This window comes from Phyllostomus hastatus, unplaced genomic scaffold (assembly GCF_019186645.2).
Source record: "Phyllostomus hastatus isolate PE091 unplaced genomic scaffold, TTU_PhHast_1.1 phas_scaffold_39, whole genome shotgun sequence".
Lineage (NCBI taxonomy): Eukaryota > Metazoa > Chordata > Mammalia > Chiroptera > Phyllostomidae > Phyllostomus > Phyllostomus hastatus.
Genome location: NW_025334028.1, coordinates 18,807,590 through 18,831,537, shown reverse-complemented (window position 1 = coordinate 18,831,537; position 23,948 = coordinate 18,807,590). Strand labels below are relative to the sequence as shown.

The following is a 23,948-nucleotide window of genomic DNA, read 5'->3' as shown; positions in this document are numbered from 1 at the left end:
ACTTTTGGGTAAATGGATCTTGATCCTAAAGATGGTAAATGCAACTTTAACGAAATTATAATCATAATAAATCTATAACACCAGTAAGTTCTAATTACCAATTACACAATGTAATTTTAGTTAATGAGTTGGCCTGTTTACATATTAAATGTATTAAAAATTCAAGGAAATATATTTCAGAGAAAAGTTTGTAAATTATGTGCTTACAATGTCTTCTCTTCCTGATATAATTTAAACGTTATCAAATGGCTTCATATAACATGAAACAGTGTCCTGATTATAAAGTCCTGTGTTTCAAGCTGTCATATTTTGATTATTTTTGTGAGTTACAAATTGCAAAAATAATTATCAGTTTTGTGTGTGACATCCTTTTAAATAATGATGGTATTTTCTGTGATTTAATTTATATTAAGGCATCTAGAACAGATATGTTTCATATTTTAGGTCGTATTAGTGAAAACTAATAGGATTAGGCCCTGGGAGGAAACATGATAAAGAGACCACACTAATTCAATAAAATGTAATATAGTCCAGAACATCCCTACCTGCTGCTTTGTACATTTCCCACCAACCCCAGTCCTAACTGTGAGTGTACTATAATGAGATTTGGTCAAATAGCCTCTGTAGCTCTTCTCCCAATAGGGAGAAGGCTGGAAGAAGTCTGCACAACATGATGTCTCAAAACTTCAGTTGGTCAGGTGAAAGATAAAGCAATTGAGAGGACTGAGAAATACATACATAACATCTAAGTCTAATGTGAGGTTAGGATGCTTTTATCAGAGGTTGGGTATCAGAAGGTACAAATTTCATGAGCACATTTAAAAAAATTTTAAGATGAAGCATGATTATTTTAAATATCTCCTAATAAATAGGATAACTGAACAGCTTAAGGGTATAGGTAATGTTTGATGTCTCTTTACATTTTTGGAATTTAACATAATTTTTGACATTCATGGACTTTTCATATTTGTTAGCACCATTATATAGATTACATTTCTGGGAGAATATGGATCTTGTTTTAAATAATTATACAACAGCATTCATCATGTGTTTGTGATCACTTTATAATAATCTCTAGAAAAATACTATTTGTGGTGCCTGTCCACTATTATGAAATTAAAATTATGTTAAAGATAAAGTATAAATGTCAATTACAAGACTTTATTGCCATAATCTCAGACATCCTCACAACAATCCAATCAGAGAGTTGTGCCTGCATCTGAATTTCTAAAGTCATTTGAAACTCCCTATTAGCAAGTACATATTCGTACTCATTATAAGACTTCTTGGTATGTCATGCTAATTACTTCTCTGCACTCTAGCTCCCAAACCACAATGAATCCTATTATAAAAGCAAATCACTGCAAACTTTAAACAGCATGCATCCTTGAGATGACACTATTAAAGGAACGACAATGATGGGAAATCTTTGAAGTTATCAGATGTGATGGGAAATACACATTTGTATTTGAGTAAGTCCTGTCGACCAAAGCATTTCCCCCACCTTTAAATAACCTGAAACCAGTTGCAGGTTCCCCAATGCTCTTCAAAGCAGCCCACCTTGGAAGTAATGCTGATGGCATTTCAAATTTCAAGGCAGCTTGTTTTTTCTATCTCAAGACTTTAAGCAGATTTGAATTTTTACTTTTAAAGAGAAAGGATATTACCTATTTTTACCCACACCAGGATCCTCTGGTCTGATAAGCAAAATGTCTTCAGGAATGAACTTAATTGTGGTAATGAAGACATGGTATGTAACCAAGTAGCTCAGAGTTTGAATAATGCAGCAGATTCTAGGGAATTCTAAGCTGTGTTTCAATACTCGGTGCTTCTGTTTGTTCTTGTTCTCGTGTTGATGGCCAAAAGCTGGAATGTGAACTTAGGGCCTGTGGTGGGACAACTGTACACAACTGTAAATAATCCATCCCATCCTGAATGGGGCGTGTGTCAAGCTAAGAACAAAAATCAGTGTGTGCTTCAGCCCTGCACCAACAGGGAGCCTGGGCTGCACATCTCAGAACATTTGTACTATGAACAATCCCTGTAGCTGAAAGGTCAGTCTGTGGCTTCTCAAAAGGCTTCAGATCGGTGCAAATAGCCATTAACCTGTTTGGGCTAAAGAGATACACTGGCCCCAGTGAAGTTCCCCTAGCATTTAATTAGACTTCCTGTAATTGCTTTAAGTAAAAGGGGTGAGGAGAAAGAAAACTAAAGTTATCGTCTTGGGACACAAAATATTTGTGTGCGGTTTTAATATCCTGAGCTCATTTGTTGCTGCTCTGCATTTTGGAAAGAACCATTATACTTCCAAGGAAATACTCACTGCAAAGTTTACCAGCCTTTAGCTGACTGTAAATCACTGCAGTAAGTTTACAGGAAGAGTTTTCTTTCCAGTAAGTGAATTTCTGCATGAAGAGAGAAGGTATAAACAAGTAAAACAAGCAAAAGTATTAAACACCAGAATGTGGAATAAACATTTAAAATGGGGGTAGGTATAGAAAAGCTGTGCTCCATCTTTGCATGGATTTCTACGTATCAGAAAAATGAGAATAATTATGGTAAGATAGGAAAATGAAAGGCCTAAGCAAGGGTCAGGGAAGAGGGAGGAAAGTAGTGTTATCTGTTAATAAATTGTGATTTTTGCTGTAGAGGTCATTTTATTAATTGGACACTGGCTAAAATAATAGACTAATCTTTTCTTGAGGGATGAGGAATTGGGATATTCCACTTGAAAATTCCTTTTAAGCTGATTTCTATATAAACATAAGATGTTTACTGATTTTCAAAACTTTAAAGTAATTTTAAATATAATTAATAAGCTTTGACAATAGAATTGTCACTTCAGGGTCTTGCCCTGCCCACAGATTACAAAACCCACTTTCCTGGGCTTCACTCCAGTTCAGAGACTCATTAGCAGAACCAAGGGCTTTGTCTTTTCTGTGACTCAAGTCCCATCAGCTTTTCATCGGAATCATTCTTTATTCCCCAGTGTGATAGCACCTACTTCTATTGGGTGGCTGTTAATTTCCCTGAATGCTATTACCCCTTTGAGCATGTCCTAGGTTTTAGAGTAAGATCTGGAATGCTCTTTTTTAGATACCTCTAAAGGTATCTCTAGATACCTTTTTCATGGCACCTTATACCAAGAAGTCATAATCAAACATTTTAAGAAAACATAACTTTAGGGAACTAATTAAATTCCAAAGAACTTGTTAAATTGTATATTGTACATGTCATATGTGTGCATATATGTGTGTATACACATATAGATAGATAGATAGATAGATAGATATAGTCTATCCAGAAGGTATCCAGCCATATGCTGTGACAAAGAGACATTTATTGAAGAAGATACAAAATACAAGAAACACTGTACATAAGACAATGACACCTCAGTCCCCTTCAAAGTAGGGCCATTGGGACCTCATGCAGTTCTCCCCATTGCCATCTGCTGCCCCCTCATATTTTCCTGAATCTCATCAATGGTCTGAAATCTTTTCCTTTCCAAAGGTGATTTCAGTTTTAGGAAAAGCTAGAAGTCATTGGGAGCCAAATCTGGGCTATAGTGAAGCTGAATAACCTGGGTAATTTGATGTTTTGCCAACAAACTCTGCATGAGACATGACACATGAGCAGGCACATTGTGGTGATGAACTGCCAGTCACGAGTTCCCCATAGATACAGCCTTCTGAATCATCCAAATAGTTCCCGTAGAGGAAGATTCAAGCTTAACACAAAATTTGATGCAGATTTGTCTCTCTACTCGCTCAATCATTATGAATGCATTGGCCACACAGTACACTGGCTCACTCAACAGTGTCTACCACCCCCACTGACTAATACAGTGAAGTCATCATTATTTACACATGCATATTCCAGTCCACTCTCCTTGGCTGCCAGGTTACAGCAATGTGGCACAAACCATTCTCCTTGTATTAACAATGACAATGGCTGGATTTTCTGCACAGAATACACACACACACACACACACACACATATGTATATATAAATAAATGTATATTTATTTATACATACATATGTGTGCATATGTATATTTTAATTCTCATCTGATTATGTCATATACTTGCTTAAATCACTTTAATGATATCCATAGCTCTCAGGAAGAAGTTTGAAATCCTAAACATGGTGTACAGCAGTGGTTCTCAAACTGTAGCATGCATCAGAATTCTTGGAGGGTTTATTAAAACACAGATCACTGTGACTGATTCTCAAGGTTATTTATTTATTCAGTGAGTCTGAAGTGGGACTCAAGAATTCACATTTCCAATAAATTCAAAGTGATGCTAACAAAACTATTGGGGTTCACATGAAGGACTACTAGTCTACAGGCCTGCATATATGCTGGACCCTTTTCAGCTCCAGTTTCATTTTATGCCAGTTTTCTCTGTGCCCGGGGCTTAATTGTCTTCTTCTGAGACCTCAATCTTCTCATTCTCTTTGCTGCTTCTTCCATATGCCCTGTTCCTCTCCCCACATAATTTAACCAACTCAATCCATGTCGGATCTTTCATTCCCCTTGTTATTCATTCTAGGTGCCCCTATGTGTCTCTTTTGCAGCACTGGACACACTTATAACTAAATAATAAATTGTATAATCTATAGTTAATATATTCCCTCCTCACAATAATATATGTTCATTGAGGACAACCACCATTTTAGTTGTCATTCCCCAAATACCTAGTGCAGTGTCTTTCATATATTTGATCCTTAATAAATATTTGTTCAATGAAGGAATAAATGAATGATAGAAATATGTTTAATCTTTCTTCCTGTGCTCATGATTGACCCAGATAAAATCCTTCCACTCCCTGAGGGAGCCCCTGTCAGTTCTCTCAGCACACACTCCACCTGGAAAGTGCAAGCTCAGTCCTCAGGAGAACTGACAGTTACCCACATGTATCATTTAGACCATTCTTTTTGTTCAGTGTACACACTGCAGAATGGATCTCTGGAAGGTGAATACTCCTAAAATGATCTTTCCAGATTCTCAGTTCATTTTTGTTATTTAACATTATATACTTCTGTGAAACAAATTCCAATTATTCCAGTGTTTTATCTTGGGGCCACTTTATCTTTAAGAGGACTTTGATTACATTACAATTACAGAGAAACATTTGGGCTTTCAAAATATTAAACATAAAAACCTAAAGTCATACATTCTTTAATAGAATAGCAAAGTTTTGTTAACTATGGCTAGTCTATCTTTCAAGAAAAACAGTTGACCTTATTAAATGAAACACAACAGTTGAATTAATTCTGTTCAATAATCACCACATATTTATAATTACTAGGTGATATTACAAAACTTGATATATAGGTGATATATAGGTATATAGATTTATAACTTACACACTTATGATTATAGTTTTAGGTGGTTCTTTCTCATTTCATGTGAATGAAGTCTTTCTGAGAAGATTTAGGTTTGTAATTCTGTGTACAGCATATGGGTATCTTACCCACAACCTGTATGATTGAGATAGAACCCTTAGAAAATGTAAAGTTCAAGTTCACATTTAAATATATGGAAAGAGATAACTTGGTGGAGAATGAATATTAAGCCATATGGGGAAAAGTATAATTTTGTGGAGTGATATATATTCACTTTCATCTTCTGAGAATCCAGAAGATTTGAAATAACAAATAAGAGAATGAAAAAGCTGTGAGTCAAGCAACTGGAGCCAGAGGAAGATCAGAGGAGATGAGAGGCAATATCTGGGATGTTGACCTACGGCTTCAAGAAAGATCACTGAGGGGAAGAAACATGGTATGATATTTTGTATTTCTTTACTATAAATGATCTGACTTAAATCTCCTTTCTTTTGTTAGGTCTCATTGTCCGGGAAGTGAGCATTGAGATTTCACGCCAGCAAGTGGAAGAATTATTTGGGCCTGATGACTACTGGTGCCAGTGTGTGGCCTGGAGCTCAGCGGGCACCACAAAGAGCAGGAAGGCCTATGTGCGCATCGCATGTGAGTCATTGCGCCTGCGCCTACGGGTTTCAGAAACGTGGGAAATAGGAAAGTTTAGACTCACTGCTCTAGTGTCAAAGAAACCTGGTCAAAAACGGCTCTCAGATTTCTGCACTTGAGCTACACTTTTCCCTTAAGTAATCAAAATATTATTTTATTTTTTTGTATCAAGACACTGAGTATTTTTCCTTTCAGGACAGAAAAAAATTAGTGCTGCTTTCCAAAGATTCTGATTTTTTTAAATCTGGTAATAATTAGGTTGGGAAAACCAACTATATTCCTATAATGAGTTTATTCTGCCAGTTTGTTAAGACAATGTTGACTAGTTTTGCTATTGGAAACAAAGAGTACCCAGACAGGGCTTCTCTGTTTACTTTGGAAATGCTCTAGCACATCAGAATTACCACTATTTTCCACACTGTGTTAATTTCTAGAGTATTCATGTTATGGGAGAGCCTCAAAGGTGCCTTGCAAAAAGCGTTTTGTAATCAAATACATGTTGCAAGTATCTTTTTTTGACCAAAGTTATAGAAGTTTCTTTACTGCAAAACTTCTCTGATTCTTTAATATGCTAATATTCAATATGCTAAGTTATATGCTAATATTGTCCCCAAGAAGGAGACACACCCTGCAGCTCTTTCTGCAAACTCCTTTTTTCAATGAACACTATTCACATCTTGAGCAGCACAAATACTGCTATAATCTATATGAAATTGCTATATTGAGAAATTTTCTTAAGTATGAAACCAATGAAATCCATGTAAGTTGTGCTACATGGACCCCTTTGCATGTCTGCATTTTACTAAATATTCTTTTGTGACAGATGCCAATATCACTTATCTCTATGTCACTAAGTTCCAAAAATCTTGGTTCTGATGCTTCCCCAGTTCTATACACTTGCCTCTTCCTGCCCTTCACCTTGATGTAGATAGACCACAGTCATTGCAAAAACTTCCCAGTTAGTGTTTCCTTCCTCCAATCCTTCTTTCATATCACCACAAGTGCAGTAATCCAAAAACTCAGGTTGCGCCTCACTTCTCCCTGCTTAAAATTTTACTGTGGTTTATGTGATAAAGTCAAAATTCCTTACAATAGCATATATCATTATATTAATTTGTTAGGGCTACCATAACAAAATACCACAGACTGGGTGAATTAAACAACAGAAATTTATTTTTAAATATATTTTACTGACTACACTGTTATAGTTTTCCCAGTTTGCCCCCTTTATCCCTCCTCCTGCACCCCCAACCTTCCAGCATTCCCCACCCACTTAGTTCATGTCCATGGGTTGTACATATAAGTTCTTCAACTTCTCCGTTTTCTATACCATTCTTAACCTTTCCTCATCTATTTTATGCCTACCAGTTATCCTTCTTATTCCCTGTACCTTCCCCCCATTCTTCCCCTCCCCTTACCCACTGAAAACCCTCCATGTGATGTCCATTTCTCTGATCCTGTTCCTGTTCTAGTTATTTGCTTAGTATTTGTTTTCGTTGTCATATTTTTTTCCTTAGATTCAGTTGTAGATAGTTGTGACTTTGTTGTCACTTTACTGTTCATAGTTTTTGATCTTCTTCAATTTCTTAGATAAGTCCCTTTAATATTTCATATAATAAGGGCTTGGTGATGATGAACTCCTTTAACTTGACCTTATATGGGAAGCACTTTATCGGCCCTTCCATTCTAAATGAAAGCTTTGCTGGATAGAGTAATCTTGGATGGAGGTCCTTGCCTTTCATGACTTCAAATACTTCTTTCCAGCCCCTCTTTGCCTGCAAGGTTTCTTTTGAGAAATCAGCTGATAGCCTTATGGGCACTCCTTTGTAGGTAACTGTCTCATTTTCTCTTGCTGCTTTTAAGATTCTCTTCTTATCTTTAATCTTGGCTAATTTAATGATGATGTGCCTAGGTATGTCTCTCTTTGGATCCAACTTCTTTGGGACTCTCTGGGCTTCTTGGGCTTCCTAGAAGTCTATTTCTTTTGTCAGATTGGGGAAGTTATTCTTCATTATTTTTTCAAACAAGTTTTCTATTTCTTGCTGTTGTTCTTCTCCTCTGGCACCCATATAATTCGGATACTGGAACCTTTAAAGTTGTCCCAGAGGTTCCTCAGCCTCTCTTCATTTTTATGAATTCTTGTTTCTTCATTCTGTTCCATTTGGATGTTTATTTCTTCATTTTGTTCCAAATCATTGATTTGAGTCCTGGTTTCCTTCTTGGCTCTGTTAGTTCCCTGAATATTTTGCTTTATTTCATTTTGAGTAGCCTTCATTTGTTCTTTTATTTTGTGACCAAGCTCTGTCAGTTCTGTGAGCATCTTGATTACCAGGACTTTAAATTATCTATCAGATAGGTTGGCTATCTCCTCATCCCTTAGCTCTTTTTCTGGAGTTTTGCTCTGTTCTTTCATTTGGGCCATATTTCTTTGTCTCAGTGCCCCTGTTAAATTATAAGGGGGCAGAGCCTTAGGTATTCACATAGGCAGGGCAGCCTTCTTTGCTGCCTGTGGGAGAGGAGCCAGAGAAGGAACAGTGCAACTCACTTTCTCAGCTCTAGCCCACTTTCCAATAAACTCTCATGTGAGACTGGGAGTTTCTCCCACTGCAGCAACCGCCATGGTCCACAGTCAGCTCTGAGTCTCAGTTTCCCCTTCAGCCAGCCCCCACCTTGCTGCAAAGTTGGGTCAGCTGCCTTGCCCCAAGTCCTTTCAGCCATCCCCACCCACACAGTCTGCTGCTTTGCCGAAGGTTCTCTCCGTCCACCTGTCTGCCTGTCTCCCTCCTACCAGTCTGGTTGGTCTGGTTGACTGTTTCTTTAAATCCTTGGTTATTGAAGTTCCATGCAGTTTGATTTTATGGCACTTTTGGTTGTTTATTGATTTTAGATTGATCATTATCCTCCTTTTGGTTGTATGAGGAAGTGAAGGGTTTCTACCTACACTTCCATCTTGGCTGGAACTCAACAGAACTTTATTTCTTATAATTCCGGAAGCCAGAAGTCTGAGATCAAGGCACCAGCAGTATTGATTTCTTCTTTAGGCTCTGCCCTTGACTTCTAGGTGTCTTTACATGGTCTTCTCTTTATAACTGTCCAGGTTCAAATTTCTCTTCTTTATAAGATTATCAGTCATTTTGGATTAAGGCTACCCTAAAGGCCTCATTTTAACTTATTACCTCTTTAAAGATATTCTCTTTGAATAAAGTCACATTGTGAGTTACTAGGGGTTAGGACTTCAACATGTGTATTTTGTGGGAGACACAATTCAGTCCATAACTCCATATTTTATTGTGTACATGTCCAGCCTATGACTGTAGCTCCACCCACCAAGAATTTCTACATTCTAGTCATAGTCCATTAGAAATACTTTGATTTCTATACATTCAGCTGTTGTTCATAATGAAGGGTTTCACCCTTCTCTTCCCTTCATTACTGCTAAAAATTCATTTATTCAATAAATAAATTTATTTTTGCAAATATTTTTGCAAATATTTAGCAAACATGTTCTCTGTTCTTGAAACAATTGTAGGTATTTGGTATGGAACCAGACACAAAACAGGTAATGATCCCTACCCTCCTAGAGCTAATGTTCTGGTGAGGAAGGGCAAACTCTAAATGAAATAAATAATAATTGGATACAGAGCAAGTGGTAAGTTCTATGAACAAAACAGGAAAGGGAACTATGTAGAGCTAGGTGAGGGTGGTCAAGGAAGGCCTCAGGAAGAAGTTGGCAGTGAAGAAACCTGAGGGAAGGGAAGGAAGGAAGCAGGTAAAGGGAGCAGCAAGTGGTACAAGTACAGATAGATACCCAGAGGCAGGGGGCTAGCCAGGTACAAGAAGACCAATTGGCCAGAGTGGTGGAAGAGGGTAAATGAGAGGAGACACTTAGATAACCTGAGAAGGGTAAGGCATAGAGGTAAGGGCAGGAAGGACAGTATGGAGATGGCCTAGGACCCTGTAGGTATAACATCTTCAGTTCTTAGTGAGAGATGAGAAATTTGGAACATTTTCAGCAGAGGAATTTATGGCTTGAATTTTATTTTAGCAGAATCACCTGCCTTCTGTGTTGAGAATAGACCATGAAGGGCAATGATACAAGTAGAAAGACCAGTCATGGGGCTGTAACTGTGAGAGATAATAGGTGAGCATAGATTAGAAGCAGTGGAAGTGTGTGATCTTTATTCAACATATATTTAAAGGCAAAGGAAATGGCTTTTGTTGAGAGATTGGATGTGGTATGTGAACAAGAGGAAAGAATGATTAAAAGAGTGAGCTTTTTAAGGATTAATTTCAAATGTATTTACTGAAGTCGTTTTTTCTTCATAGGTCTATAGGGTGATAGGCATTCCTTTCTCAATACTTTCAGAGCAGTCTGTCTATATTCTTCATTTAGGACTTGTGTCATTTGAATTATATTCAGCTGTCATATCTGTGTGTCATGCCAGTAAGTTCCTTAAGAGGAATGAGGCAGTAGTATTGGGTAGAGGGAGAAAGGAAGCTGTGATGCTTGTACAACAAACAATGAACCATTTTGTCTGTCTGTCTGTTTGTTTGTTTGTTTGTTCAAACATCTGGAGCTCAGATGGCCCTCCAGAGTTGTCCCACCTTGAGACATAGGAAATGAGCAGGCCATTATTCCCTCACATAGACTCGTCAGTGGGTGTGGTGTCCTCCTTTAGCCCCATCCCACCAGCTTGTGTGACTGGGCTCAAGTCAGTTCTTCTCAATGGAGGGCAATTCCAGGGGTGGTGGTGAGCATCTTGACTACCAGCATTCCCAATGGGTAGGGTCAATTATAAAAAGGGGTCTTGTTGGCATACCATAGTTTCCACTACAATTGTCTACCAGAAGTCTTGAAGAATTTATTTTATTAATTATGAAAGGAAAGAAAGTTACTTTCAAACATTTAAAAAAAAAACAAAAAAGTAATTATTTTGGTGAAATATTGAAGTTAATTCAAAATTAGCTTCTAGTTATAATCAAGAGGTACAATGATATAAAACTGTATCTTTCATTGCTATGTTCATTAATATTAAGCATAATAAATATTTAAAATTGCCAATCTATACTGCATATTAAATTGCCTTGCCAAAAAGCTTGTATAAGGGCATCATAGTTCTAAATGATGAATCTCTTGTGCCAATTTCATATATATAATATAATAGTATATACATTATTCTGTCTATATATCTCTATTCACATAAAATTAAATATGTGCAAGAGCCCCACCTTTCTTTGCAACACATCACATAATATTTACTGTTCACTTCATGGCTTTTAAATGTAGTTTCACATTTTCCAATAATGGGAAAACAAACTCTTCTTCTAGGGAGAGATTAATTTGCCCATAGCGCCCTTTCATCTTCATGTAATAAGACTAAAGAGCAGTTTGCTTGTACTTTCATAATGAACTTAACTTAGATGTGTATGACCAAGGAATACCATCCAGTGTGCAAGATTTGCTCATAAAGATTTACATCATGGTGAAAAAAATGTTTAAATTTATTTATTGTGGTGGCACTAGTTAACAAAATTATACAGGTTTCAATGCACAATCCTACAACCCATCATCTGTGTACTATATTGTGTGTTTACCACCCCAAGTCAAGTTTCTGTCTGTCACCCCCTATACTCTCCACCACCTCCCCACCCCCCACCCCTGGCAGTCACCACACTGTTGTCCATAGCCATGAGTTTTTTTAACAGGTTAAATTTCAAATTCTCTCTGTCAAGGCTGATCCCTAACAAGTAAGTCCCTAATCTTACAGTAAGCTCACAGTTAGTTTGCCCAGTAACATTTAACAGATGCCCATCACATAGACTTCAATTAAAGTTTAAATTTGTCTCAGGTAAAAATAACCAGGATCCTGAGGTCAAATAAGTGCAATTACCTCTCACCTAATTAGATTTATTCTCACTTTGTGTACTTTGAGTGGCCCATGGTTGTTTCATGAAAAATGCTCTATTTTCAGAAGTTTACAAAAGAGAAATGAATGTAGGCCATTCATGTATTTATTTGTTTGTCTATAGTACATTTAAACTATATAAAATATAAAAATAAATTTGTGAGACAATCAGAGCAGAGCGAAGAAAGGAAACAAAGTTCAAAATCAGCCAGGTGTGAGCTGAGGACATAATATACCTGCTCTAAACTTGGGCACATCTGCCAAAGGGCAGTGTCAAATGCCCCAGCTGGGGCTGTATCCTCAAATACAGAGAGAGACATTTCTTCTGAGAGAACCCAAGTGAACACTGTTATGACTGTACCAAGTAGAATCCGTATGGTGATACAGCTGCCATTTTCATGTGGTTGTTTCTTCCAGGGTCCCGTGTTACAGGCCAGTGGGAAAATTCCCAAATATTACCATGGGAAAATGTACTGTAGGCAAAATTTCGGCCAACATTGCCTGTCCTTCCACAGGACAGGTCTTGATTTCAATATGGCTGCTGTTGTTGATGATGCGTTGGGGGTGGTGTTTATGATGTAAAAAGAGTAGTGCAGTGGAGTGGTTAGAGCACCAGCTTTGAGGCCAGGTTGACTTCTAGTCAGTATAGTTACATCACTTTTTAGTGTGACCTCAGCCAAGTGACTTAACCCTTATAAGCCTTAGTTTCAGTTATTTTTAAAATTAGATAAAGATGTAAAGCATGTGGCACAGTGCAGACACAAGGCAAATGCTTAAGCATACGGTTTAAACAATTTCAGGTGTGTGTATTGAAATTTATCAATACTAAGTTAACTTTCAAAACTAAAAGTCTCTCCTTTTACCACTTCATGCTCCAAGCCTGGACTACCAGTCCTAAGGGATGAAATTCTCTGCAAATTTCATGACACAGGATTATTAACAATAGTCACCATACTGTACATTACACTCCCAAAATTTACTCATCATATAACTGAAAATTGGTACCCTTTGACCAACATTTACATGAATTACCTCATTCAATCCTTGCAACAACTCTTTGTGATGGGTGTTATTATCATTTCACAGATGAGGAATTTGAGAACAAAGAGAGACTAAAGATCTTGCCTGAGTTCACACAGCTGGTATGTGAAGAAGTTGGTCGGTCAGTCCACCAGCAGTGTCCAAGCCCTGAACCAACACACTGGCTACAAATAACAGAGGAATTGACAGTAATTCTATGTACAGTGGCAGTTCACAAAAACATCACATTTTCCACACGCATAATATTATAGGCTCACTATTATTTATAACACAGAAGTATAAGCAGCCTTAGGTTCTTGCCTCTCTACACGTTGCTTGGTCTGCTCCAACCACAGCAACTTCCTTCTTTCCAGAATACAATACACTCATTCCAGATATAGGTTATTTGTAATAACTGTTCCATCCCACCTGGAACATCCCCAACTCTGAGTGTGGCTCACTTCCTTCTTCCATTCAGATTTCTGCCAAGGTGTTACCTCAGCAGAGGGGTAGACCTTGACTAGTTTACCTAAAACCTACTGATTGCAACCATGTCCCTCTCCTAACCCAAACCCTCTTCATTTTTCTTGAGAACATTTCTCTTATTCATTGTTTACTTTTATGTTAACTGTGTACATCTTTAGAATATAAGCTTCACAAGGTCAGGCATTTTATTTTCTTCATTATATCCCCTTGAAAATTATGTTTCTTAGTTAAGAAACATACACCTCACTTAAAATAGAGTCAAGAGGCTAGAAGAGAGAACTCTCAGGTATACAGCACCGCACACACACTACTGACCCCAACAGGAAATGGCATGCCTTGCATCTTGGACAGGAAGTGATAGTACCTGACCATCTCAGTAAGAGGAAGAAAAGATTTCCCCTGGACCAGTAATAGTTCATCCTATGGGAGAATAACATAACTCAGCCAATGAAAAGTCACTATATCTCAAACTTTTAGTTTCGTCCAATGGATTCTTTGTTTACAATAGGTGCTCCCAAGTCTGTAAAAGAGCATGCCTCTTCTTTGTTTCTCTGGATTTGTGTGTGGTTGTCCATTAGACTGAATGTCCTAAGTTGCATTTTTTTTGCTGTTCCCAAAAAACCCATTTTGCTGCAAAATATCTGCTGTCTATTTGATAAAGCTCAACATTCCCAATACCTAAAAATAGTAGCTTGCATGTGGATGGTGCTAAGTAAATCAAAGCATACAAAATTGAAATTGAATTAAATTGAAGGCATATGATGGGTTAAGTGATGATGCTATTGAAATGCTAATCACTTGTTCATTTAGTAAAAATGTTTTATTACTCAAGGAAAATAAGAGCATCAGGTAGCTGAAGAGATTGCTTCTCTGCTTCCTCCACTTCAATCCCCCATTGTACTTCTGTGCTTAGTCATTTTCCCCATAGCACTTATTTACTTATAAACTCCTACATCCTTACTTATGTATTATGTTCACGGTTTGTGGTCTATCACTTCCACCCCCTTAGAAAGTCAGATCCCTATGGGTAAAGGTTTTCGTTTGGTTTGTTCACTGATCAGTTCAAAATGCCTGCAATGATGCTGGACTCAGTGTGGGAACTTAATAAATATCTTAAAGGAATTAATGAATTAATATTTCTATAGAGTGGCAAGAGTATCTCCAATTAAATTTATATGTAATCTTGTGAATTATTATGTTGGTTTTTATATATGGAAGTCATTACTCATTACTTTCTATGTCATTTTCTACTTCCTATCTATTCTACCTAATATAAAGCAAAATTAATTAATTATGCAATTTAACCAAATAATGTACTTTTTTAACCAGGTAGTCTGAAATACTTACATTATACTAGGACAGTATCTAGATGTTTAATGCCAAATGTCTTGATAGAGCTTAGCAGAGTTGCCAACACACTGGAATAAAGGACCCACTCTTTAAGGTGTGCTTTGATTCCTTCTACAACCATTCAAGACCCCAATAAGCCCATTATAAGTTACAGAGGCCATATTTTGAATTAGATGATAAATAGTCATAGAATTTAGACTTTTAGATAAGAGAAATTTTAACAGTAAATTTATCCTTGTTTTATATAATTCTAAGCCATTATATTAAATAGTATTAAATTACGTCACTTCTATTTCAAGATTAAAAACTGTCACATATACCTGATGTATCCATCTGTATTTTCCATACACTTTTGCTTTTCTATCTGGACACAAACTCCCAAGATTCATACAGGCCCACAAATCTATAATTTATAGCACATATTTATTCTGAGAGGTAGACATCCAATTGATAGAACTCTGTCTCATAAGTTATGTTTGAGGGGGAATCATCTGTGGGTTATAGCAAGAGCTGGTAACCCACCCAGATCAAAATGTGTCATTAAATAATGTTTTGTGCTATATGAAAAGGGAAGTTCATGGCTACAGTGCTTATTTGCAAGAAAGCTCATCTGCAATCATTGCATTCTTTTTGTACTCTGAGAAAGCCCTAACTTTTGATATGTCAGGTACCTCATCCATAAAGTTGGCATGTTTCTTATTATTTATCCTTAGGACATACCTTAAAAAATACTGTGATGACATAAAATCATTTTTTTCTGAAACTAAAGATGAGGTGTGAATATAAAGGAATGGCTTACATGGGTTTCTCGCTTCCTCTTCTTTGTAACAGATGTCACTTGGAGTTCTAGTTTTAAAATATATATTAAAAAAAACCTTTAGCAAAACTCTCTGAATACAAATATGTCCTATCAATGTCTCAAAGACAAGAAGAATGGCTGAAATTGTATTTCTGTCTGTGGGGACTCTGTTCACTCGAGATTTTTGGCTTAAATGACCTCAGTGCAGTGGGAAATAGTCCTGCCTCAGCATGACTGAACACTTCACCATGATAATCTGTTTATTTACTTAAAGATCATTCTAACCTCTGTCCCTGGATATGCACTATGATATTGTGAAAGTTTTGGTGGTAAATTCCAAAGAGTCATCAAAAACAGGATTTTTTAAAAATTGTTGACACTATTACAGAGATCCCCCATTTTCCCTCCTCTGCCCCCCTCCACCCATCCCCTGGCCCCCGGCCCTGTCCTTAACCACATAATTGTCTGTGTCCATGGGTTATGGGTAAAGAGCTCTTTAAAAAGCAAAATGAGGTTACAAAATAATAGGAACCAATCAAAACGTTGCATCTTCATTAAGCTTTAAAAAATTGTGTGTCCTAGTAGCCACCATTGATGGCATCCTTACTGAGTGCCCAGCTCTGGTATAAAGCCCCTTGTGCCTATTAGCTCTCGTCAGGGGCCCTAACAATCCTGTGAGACAGGTCCCATTCTGAGCCTTATTCTGCAAATACCACAACAGGGGCACTGAAACAGGTCACTTGCCTAAGTCACTTGTTTATGAAATGGTAAATTTGAGTTTTAAACAAACTTTTCTTTTTGCAGTCCAATTCATGTTGAAGATTTTCAGAAACATGTGGCAATTCTTGACTTTTCTATGTAACCATAGAGGAAACTTCATATAGTTTATTGTTGGTTGGTTGGTTGGTTGGTTAGTTGTTTTTTTATCTGTTGTTGTTGTTGTTGTTGTTGTTATTTGTTTTTGTATTTCATGATATTCAAGGAAAAAAAGCAAGTAGTGTGGCTCAGTGGATTGAGTGCTGGCCTGCAAACTAAAGAGTTGCCAGTTCAATTCCCAGTCAGGGCACATGCCTGTATTGCAGGACAGGTTCCCAGTAGGGGGCTTGTGAGAGGCAACCACACATTGATGTTTCTCTCCCTCTCTTTCTTTCTTCCTTTCCCTCTTTCTAAAAATAAATAAATAAAATTTTTAAAAAATAAAATAAAATTTTATCCATTTTTTACATACTATATCCCTTACATTTAAAAATCACACAGTTGCTGGATATAAAAACTTTAATTATTTTTTTTAATTTCAGCAAAGATAAGATACTCTATTCCTGAAAGATAAAACCACAATAAACTTTTTAGGGTTCTATTGCCTCAACTCAGGCATTTTTCAATTTAATAAATGCCCAAAATGCAGAAGACTAACCTAATTCTCCCAAAATTTGCTGTACTGGTCTGTTCACAGCAGTTACTTCCTGTTAGCAGCCATATTTGGTGATTTAAGCATAAGTTATATTCTACTATGACAACAAAATTAGCCCCTTTTATCATTATTAGAAGAAAGGCACATTTTCCCTTTAATAACACAAGTAATATTATTATATGTGACCATAGAATTGTTTTATTCACTAAAGGAGCTCTTTAAGAGTACATTAAAACAATTTTTTGAGAGTTACAAATGTATTCAGTACATCTTCACTGAGCATGAAAAAAAATTAATTGAAAAGTAATTTGAAAGTAGAAAAATGTGAATCATTGTAAATCAGCTATATTTGCTTAATGCAAGATCAGGCCTATGCCAGAGAGTATAGAAGATGGCCAATGGCAGGTAACTCTGCATGAATCTCTTCTAAATACAAAATCCCATGGATTTAGAACATTTTGTCAAGACCAGCTATATTTGAGAAGCAAGAATCTTAATTCTGATACATGCAGTGTGGCCTCTTCTTAGAAATAACTAAATAATTTATTTAATTAATTATCAGTACAAGGACAAACTCTGTGAAAGTTTGGCAGTTGACTGGGTATGGAATGGAGTGTTTATCTAAATAAGTGAGGGCCTTTATAGTGGGTTTTTACATAACAGCACTGTCCTAAGCATGTTTATGTGTATTACCTTACTTAATCTTCATAATAACCCTGTACAGACTGGAATTACCCTCATTTTAGAGTGAAGAAATGAAAGCACATGAACCTTATTAAGCACAGAGCTAGGATTTAAGTCAGGTGTGTAGATCCAGGCTGCACTCTCTCAGCCCCTGTTGTAGTCTGGATAACAGCCCCAGAAGTATCAGGTCCTAATCTCTGGAACCTATAAATTTTATTTTCCATATGAGAAAAATCCTTTGCAGATGTGTTTAAATTAAGGTTATTGAGATGGAGAGATTATCATGGATTATCCAGGAGGGTCTTCAATGCCATCGCAAGAGTACTTATATGAGAGAAAGGCATAAGAAGACCTGACACAGAGAAGGAGGCCGTGGGATCACAGACAAAAAGATTGGAGGGATGCAGACACAAGCCAAGGAAGGCTGTGGAAGAGGCAAGCTATCAATTCTCTTGTAGAATCTCTGGAAGGAGCACAGCCTTGTGGGCCTCTTGATTATGGCCCAGTGAACCTGATTTCAAATTGCAGGCCTCCAGACTATGAGAAAATAAATGTTGGTTGTTTTAAGCCAGGAAGGGGTCATTTCTAGAGGAAACAAATACAACCACAATGCAACACTCTGCCTTCTGCAGCCCCATGTAATGGGATAGCTGCTTCTAAACAGTTTGTGATCTATAAGAAATGAGCTAAACTTTCAGGATCCTCATTGTCTTACCTATAAAGTAAGGGGGTTGCACTGTGCAATTTCTAAGCACTTTCATTGTTTTCCCTCATAAGAAAAATTGGCCCAGACCTTCAGTAAAGGGAATGGCAGATTATTTTGGAAATTAAATTTAAGTCAGCATTTATTAAGGAGGTACTATGCACTTAACACTAAGCACCAAGCAAGATATATCTGACTTCAGTGCATTTTAAAATATATAAATCAGCAGTTGACTGGGATTATTTCATCTCTTTAAAGTGAAATTTAGCAGTGATGTAATATCTGATAGCTGTGCACACATACCCCACATCAGGAAGTTCTGTATAGTAAACTTTAGGTTGGAGATGCAAGTGCTTCACATCTTGAATGGTAACTTCTGCTTATTGGTGGCCTCCCAGGGTCCTGTGCCACGGAGGATCCTGGGGCTGAATCCAGACTCTACAGAGGAGAGTATTGTGATTGATTACTTATGGACGCCTGTGCTGAAAGGGAAGGCAGCCATTCCTACGCTAAAAAACAAGAGCTGAGCACTGATCATCACCATTTTTGACAAGTTACTTCTGTAGACAAAAGAGCTTTAGGTTTTTTTGTACATAGCAACTATAACAATGAAGGTATTGCTTCAGAAAAGAATGTGGAGACATTTTATCCTATGTAGTCATCAGAAATTACTGGAATGATGATGAGGTGTCTTTTTAGCCATCAGAAAGCTTCAGGTTCTCCTGACCAAGGTGCTAATAGTTTCCATATTTTGAAAATGTTGCTTAATCTTCTGAAGTTCTAATATTCACTATCTAATAGTCTTTCTGGAAGTAGGTAAAGGAACCTAAACTAGTCATTATAAAATTCTAATTCAAGAGTGTTATGTATGCCATCTTACTAACAAGCAGCTTTGCCCACCGAGATCCCCTGGTCAGCTTTCTTGATTAAGTATCTGAAAGTTAGAAAAGGGAAGAGCCGTGGGGAGAAGTCTAGATTATATCTGGGAGAGAGGCCATAAGAACTGTTGAAATAATTTTGACAATCTCAGCACTGAACTTGCTATAGACTGGCACCTCCAAATGGCAGTCCAGAGGCTCAGTATAACTCACCAACTTTTGGGCCCTTAAAATGTAGGCTGATACATTTTGATAAACTTTTTGATAAACTTTTAAGCAGTTGGAAACAACTAGAATAAAATTTACATAATATTTTACATTACTAACTTGCATTAGCAAGCATATGTACAGCATGTGGCCCACTAAGCCTACATTTCTGTGTGGCAGTATACAGCTGGGGCTGAGTAACAAGAAGAAAAGGTTAAGTGGATTGGTTTTATGCCCATGTGTCTATTAAAATTTAGAAAATAATAGACAACCTACGTGGGTGCTACATTTCAGGAAAAACAAAATCTTGTCTCTAACTTTCTCTCAGATGTTTTATCTACATGGCCTCTACACACAAGTAAAATTTCAGCTCTTGTGCTAGACCATGTAAATCATCACCAGTACAAAAGTGAGTTCTTCTCACACTGTGGACACACCAGTAGGGACTTGTTGTAAACCAGGTGGTAAAGGCCACAGTGCAGAAGCAGGTCCACTGAGCTCCCACAACCTCCTAAGCTCCTCCCTCCCACAGTCTGCAGGATTTAGCACAGTGCCATGCATATTGTAGGTGTTCCGCAAATAATCAGTCAGTCAACCTGTGGTTCTCAGATTTTACTGCTGTTCATAAAACACACCCATGAGACCAGTTAAAATTGTAGATTCCCAGGGCTTAATCTAAGTATGAAATTTGCATTTTTTTCAAACACAGAATGGTAGTTCCTGGGTTTCCCTTTGTGATACATCACCTTCAAACATTAGTTCCCTCATGCTCATAATTATTTTGTCTCACTCTTTGTCTGACTAATAATGATAATGTCTAATGTTTGTATATATAATGGAATTAACCAATACTATGGGAAAAGATGAAGTTGGGTAATTACTATCTTTTGAGCACAGACTATATGCAAGGCATGATGGTAGAATTTTATAGGTGCTTCTTCCTACATAACCTTATTATATGTGATAGTTCTTAGCTATCACACACATATTTAGCTAAATAAATTAAGGCAAGAGAAGTTAAGTAAAAGATCACATACCTAGTCAAGTGGTAGAGTTAGGACCCGAACCCAAGTTTGTCTGTGCTGGAGACCTTGCCCCCGACCACAATGCTATTTTGCTTCCCAGTTGTTTTCACATTACTTTCACAGTGATCTACAATAACAAGTATGTTTATATAATGATCCACTAAATACATACCCATCACTCCACACATACAGATACACACAGATATATGTGTATTCATGGCTGTTTGTACATACATACACATATAATGGTGCTATGTATGATATACCTTGACATTTTCTATTACTTAATTTCATATTTTTTAAAGATTTTATTTATTTATTTTTAAACAGAAGGGAAGGGAGGGAGAGAGAGACGGAAAGAAACATCCATGTGTGGTTGCCTTTTGTGCGCCTCCTACTGGGGACCTGTCCTGAAATGCAGGCATGTGCCCTGACTGAGAATTGAATCAGGAACCCTTTGGTTCACAGGCTGGTACTCAATCCACTGAGCCATAGCAGCCAGGGCCTAATTTCATATTTTTAATCCTGGTTTTTAATACATTAAGTCTATATATAACCCTCTAAGTGGTCATGATACACAGTTTGAAAAACATAGCAATAAACCCTAAATTCCTTAAGAATAGTAAGGAATATTAGAAACTATGGTTTATAGACTATATGGCCAAATTATGTAAGAGAATGACATATTGAAAATTTAGTAATGTTATTAATAATCTTTCATGCTAGAACTCTCTGAATAATAATAATAGAAATAATTTTCATAATTTATTAAAATATATGTGTTTTGTCCTTTATAATTTTCAAAATATTTTTGGATTTAATAGTTCTTAATACTCACCTAACCCTATGAGGCTTAAAAATAAAAAGCAACCAATGTTAGTGATATAATATTTCATTTATCTTATTCTATGGAACTTAAGGATTTTAATTTCCACTAGAAAGGTCTATTGAAATATACCCATCAGAGAATTCTTGAGTTCATAGTATTAGCCTGTCATATCACCAAGATTTTGTCTTTTAAAAATTATTTTACTATAATAAACCTTTCAGCATAATGAAGTAGTATTGCTGAGGGAACATTTTTAATAAATGTAAATAACTTTTAAAAACTTGGAGTACAACCATGTCTATTATCTTTTTCAAAGGCAATAGATCAGTAACCTGCCTGCACCATAGGGAGACTTTTTTGCTGATATTTTTCCTAGTTCCCTCCCTAAATCAGTGGGGCTCACAGGTGCTTGGATGGTAGTGTGGCCCTTTATACTCAGAGCTGTGGCCTGTCTACCCTTGGATTTTTCTGTTGGAGGTCACACTCACCCTTTCCTAAGGTGTCAGGCATAGTTGCCAGAAGGATGTCAGTTGCGGGGGAGACATGAATTTCTGCCCCTTTCATAAAAATGCACACTGACATGATGGGTTGTCTTGCATACTGTTTTGGGTGGTCATTTCCTTTCCCATCTCTCCGTGGACACAGGAAATTTGTTGTTTCAAAGTACTTCCGAATGCATTCACAATCATCCAAGCTTTAATATTTATCTGCTTTTGTGATGCTTCCTTGGATTTGCACAAACAATTTTCTGATATTTTTAATACTGAATCTTCAGAAATCCACCCTTCTCTCAGTTTTAAGCTTTTATCTGTACCTATCTATTAGTGTCCCAAAATTCCATGAAAATTTTCCTGAGATAAAAATTATTACCTGTTCTCTTCAAAGATTCACCAACTCTAGATTATTAGGAAATAATTTATTCTGTTATTACTCTTGGACACTGATGATTAGTGTGGTTCCTTAAAAATTTATCACAACCAAGAAGTATCTTATTTGACAAAGCATAAGCTTTTTTCTTCTAAAAAACAGGTTTAAAATGTTACTCTAGCCAGTCATAGGCTATTACAACAAAGGAGACCTTCCAGAGCACCCAGTCCTTCACTTTCATTTTACAAATGAGGAAGGTGAAGGGCACAGGGACTTTGGAGTCCTACTTAACCTTCCTTTCTCTTTACCACATTGTCAAAAAGCAGAGGTCATATTTTGTAGAATGCCTGAATTAGGTTATCCCACACCATAAAAAAACTTTGTAACTGCAATATTATTACTATGCAAAAAAATCATTGAATGCATCAAAATTCTCTGATAAAAAATAAGACACTGTTTGCAGCCACACACATGTTTGCATTCTAAAAGACTTTCTTTGATTACTGTGTAAATGGTAAATAGAAATCCATATAGTTTCAGATCTAATTCTACATTTGCTAATTGGATTTTTCTTTATGGATTTAGTAAGCCAATATTCATGTTCCTAAGTAAACAGCTCTCTGAATACACACATATGACATAGCTGATTTTTCTTTTAATTGGTAGAATCAATGATTAAATCAGAGGCAGGCCAAGTTGACTTTTCAAAAGTAATCAAGGTTATAATGAAAGGACTTTATACTTATTTTTGTAGCAGTCTTAGAGTGAATGGAAAGGAAACAGAAATTTAGAATCCTAAATGTCTTCTAAGGGCCAAAATTCATCATTTTTCCTGATGAAATGCCCACATTATTCTGAATCTGTTTTATGTCTAATACCTAGTTGACAAGTGTCCCTTTTTCATGCCTGTTCATTTATCAGCCATGTTTTCTCTCTGCCTACAAGGCACCTGGCCTGCCTTCTATCACATCTGTCCAAATAATAAAGGGTGTGCTTGCAAGGCGACCCACCTCTGCTTGCAGGGTAACGTGGAGGCATCCTGAAATGAGCAGTTGCTGAGCTGGACAGACACAATATTTCCTCTGCTCATTACACTACCTGAAAGCTAGAAAAGAGGCTTCATGGCAGAAATTAAAATGATTTATCAGGAAGAAGTATTGCTTTGTGGAGGGTTAAATGTGAGATCATTTTAGAAATTAGATAAAATAGAGAGAGAGTTCAAAGCCAAACCATTAAAATAAAACAATTATATGGTATTCCACGATGGTTCCGTTAAAATGTTGAAGTACCTGCCTCTGATAGGTGGTCATTGTTCCCAAGCAGGAAGCAATGATCCTCATAAGAGGTGCTTTCACGGGGCAGGAATGTGAAAACTGTGCCAAAACAACACCATATTCTATGAAGAATTATAGCATGCTTCATTCAAACCACCACCCATCAATGGGGCTGCTGACTTGTCACCAGAAAGTTTTGCATGAGAGCAGCACCTTCTCAGGATGGTTGTTTTCCCAGTTCCTCTGCACCTCTCAATACAGCTTGGCTCACTCCTAAATCTCCCAGACCAACAACTTCTCCCCTTTGATTCTTTCCCTGCATTTATCCTGTTGGCCTCCCAACTTCTTAAAACTTTATCCTTCTCTTGGTTCTTCTGACATTTGTCTTTACTTTTCCCTCATGCTTCATGGTTCACACCATGTCAAATTTGCTGACAGCTTTTTCTCTTGAATGTTGGTGTCCTCACTTTTTTGTGACTCAGTATTTCCTCTGGTAATGTCATCTATTTCCAGCTCTT

The 23,948-nt window shown here is 37.0% G+C and overlaps 1 protein-coding gene across 1 annotated transcript in view; it reads left to right on the top strand.

The window, feature by feature from the left end:
• UNC5C (unc-5 netrin receptor C) overlaps positions 1-23,948 on the top strand; it is a 349,058-nt gene that overhangs the window by 220,827 nt on the left and 104,283 nt on the right. Inside the window, exon 3 of the mRNA XM_045820399.1 lies at positions 5,848-5,991. Coding sequence (XP_045676355.1) covers positions 5,848-5,991 — 144 coding nt within the window. The remainder of the gene's footprint in view (positions 1-5,847; positions 5,992-23,948) is intronic.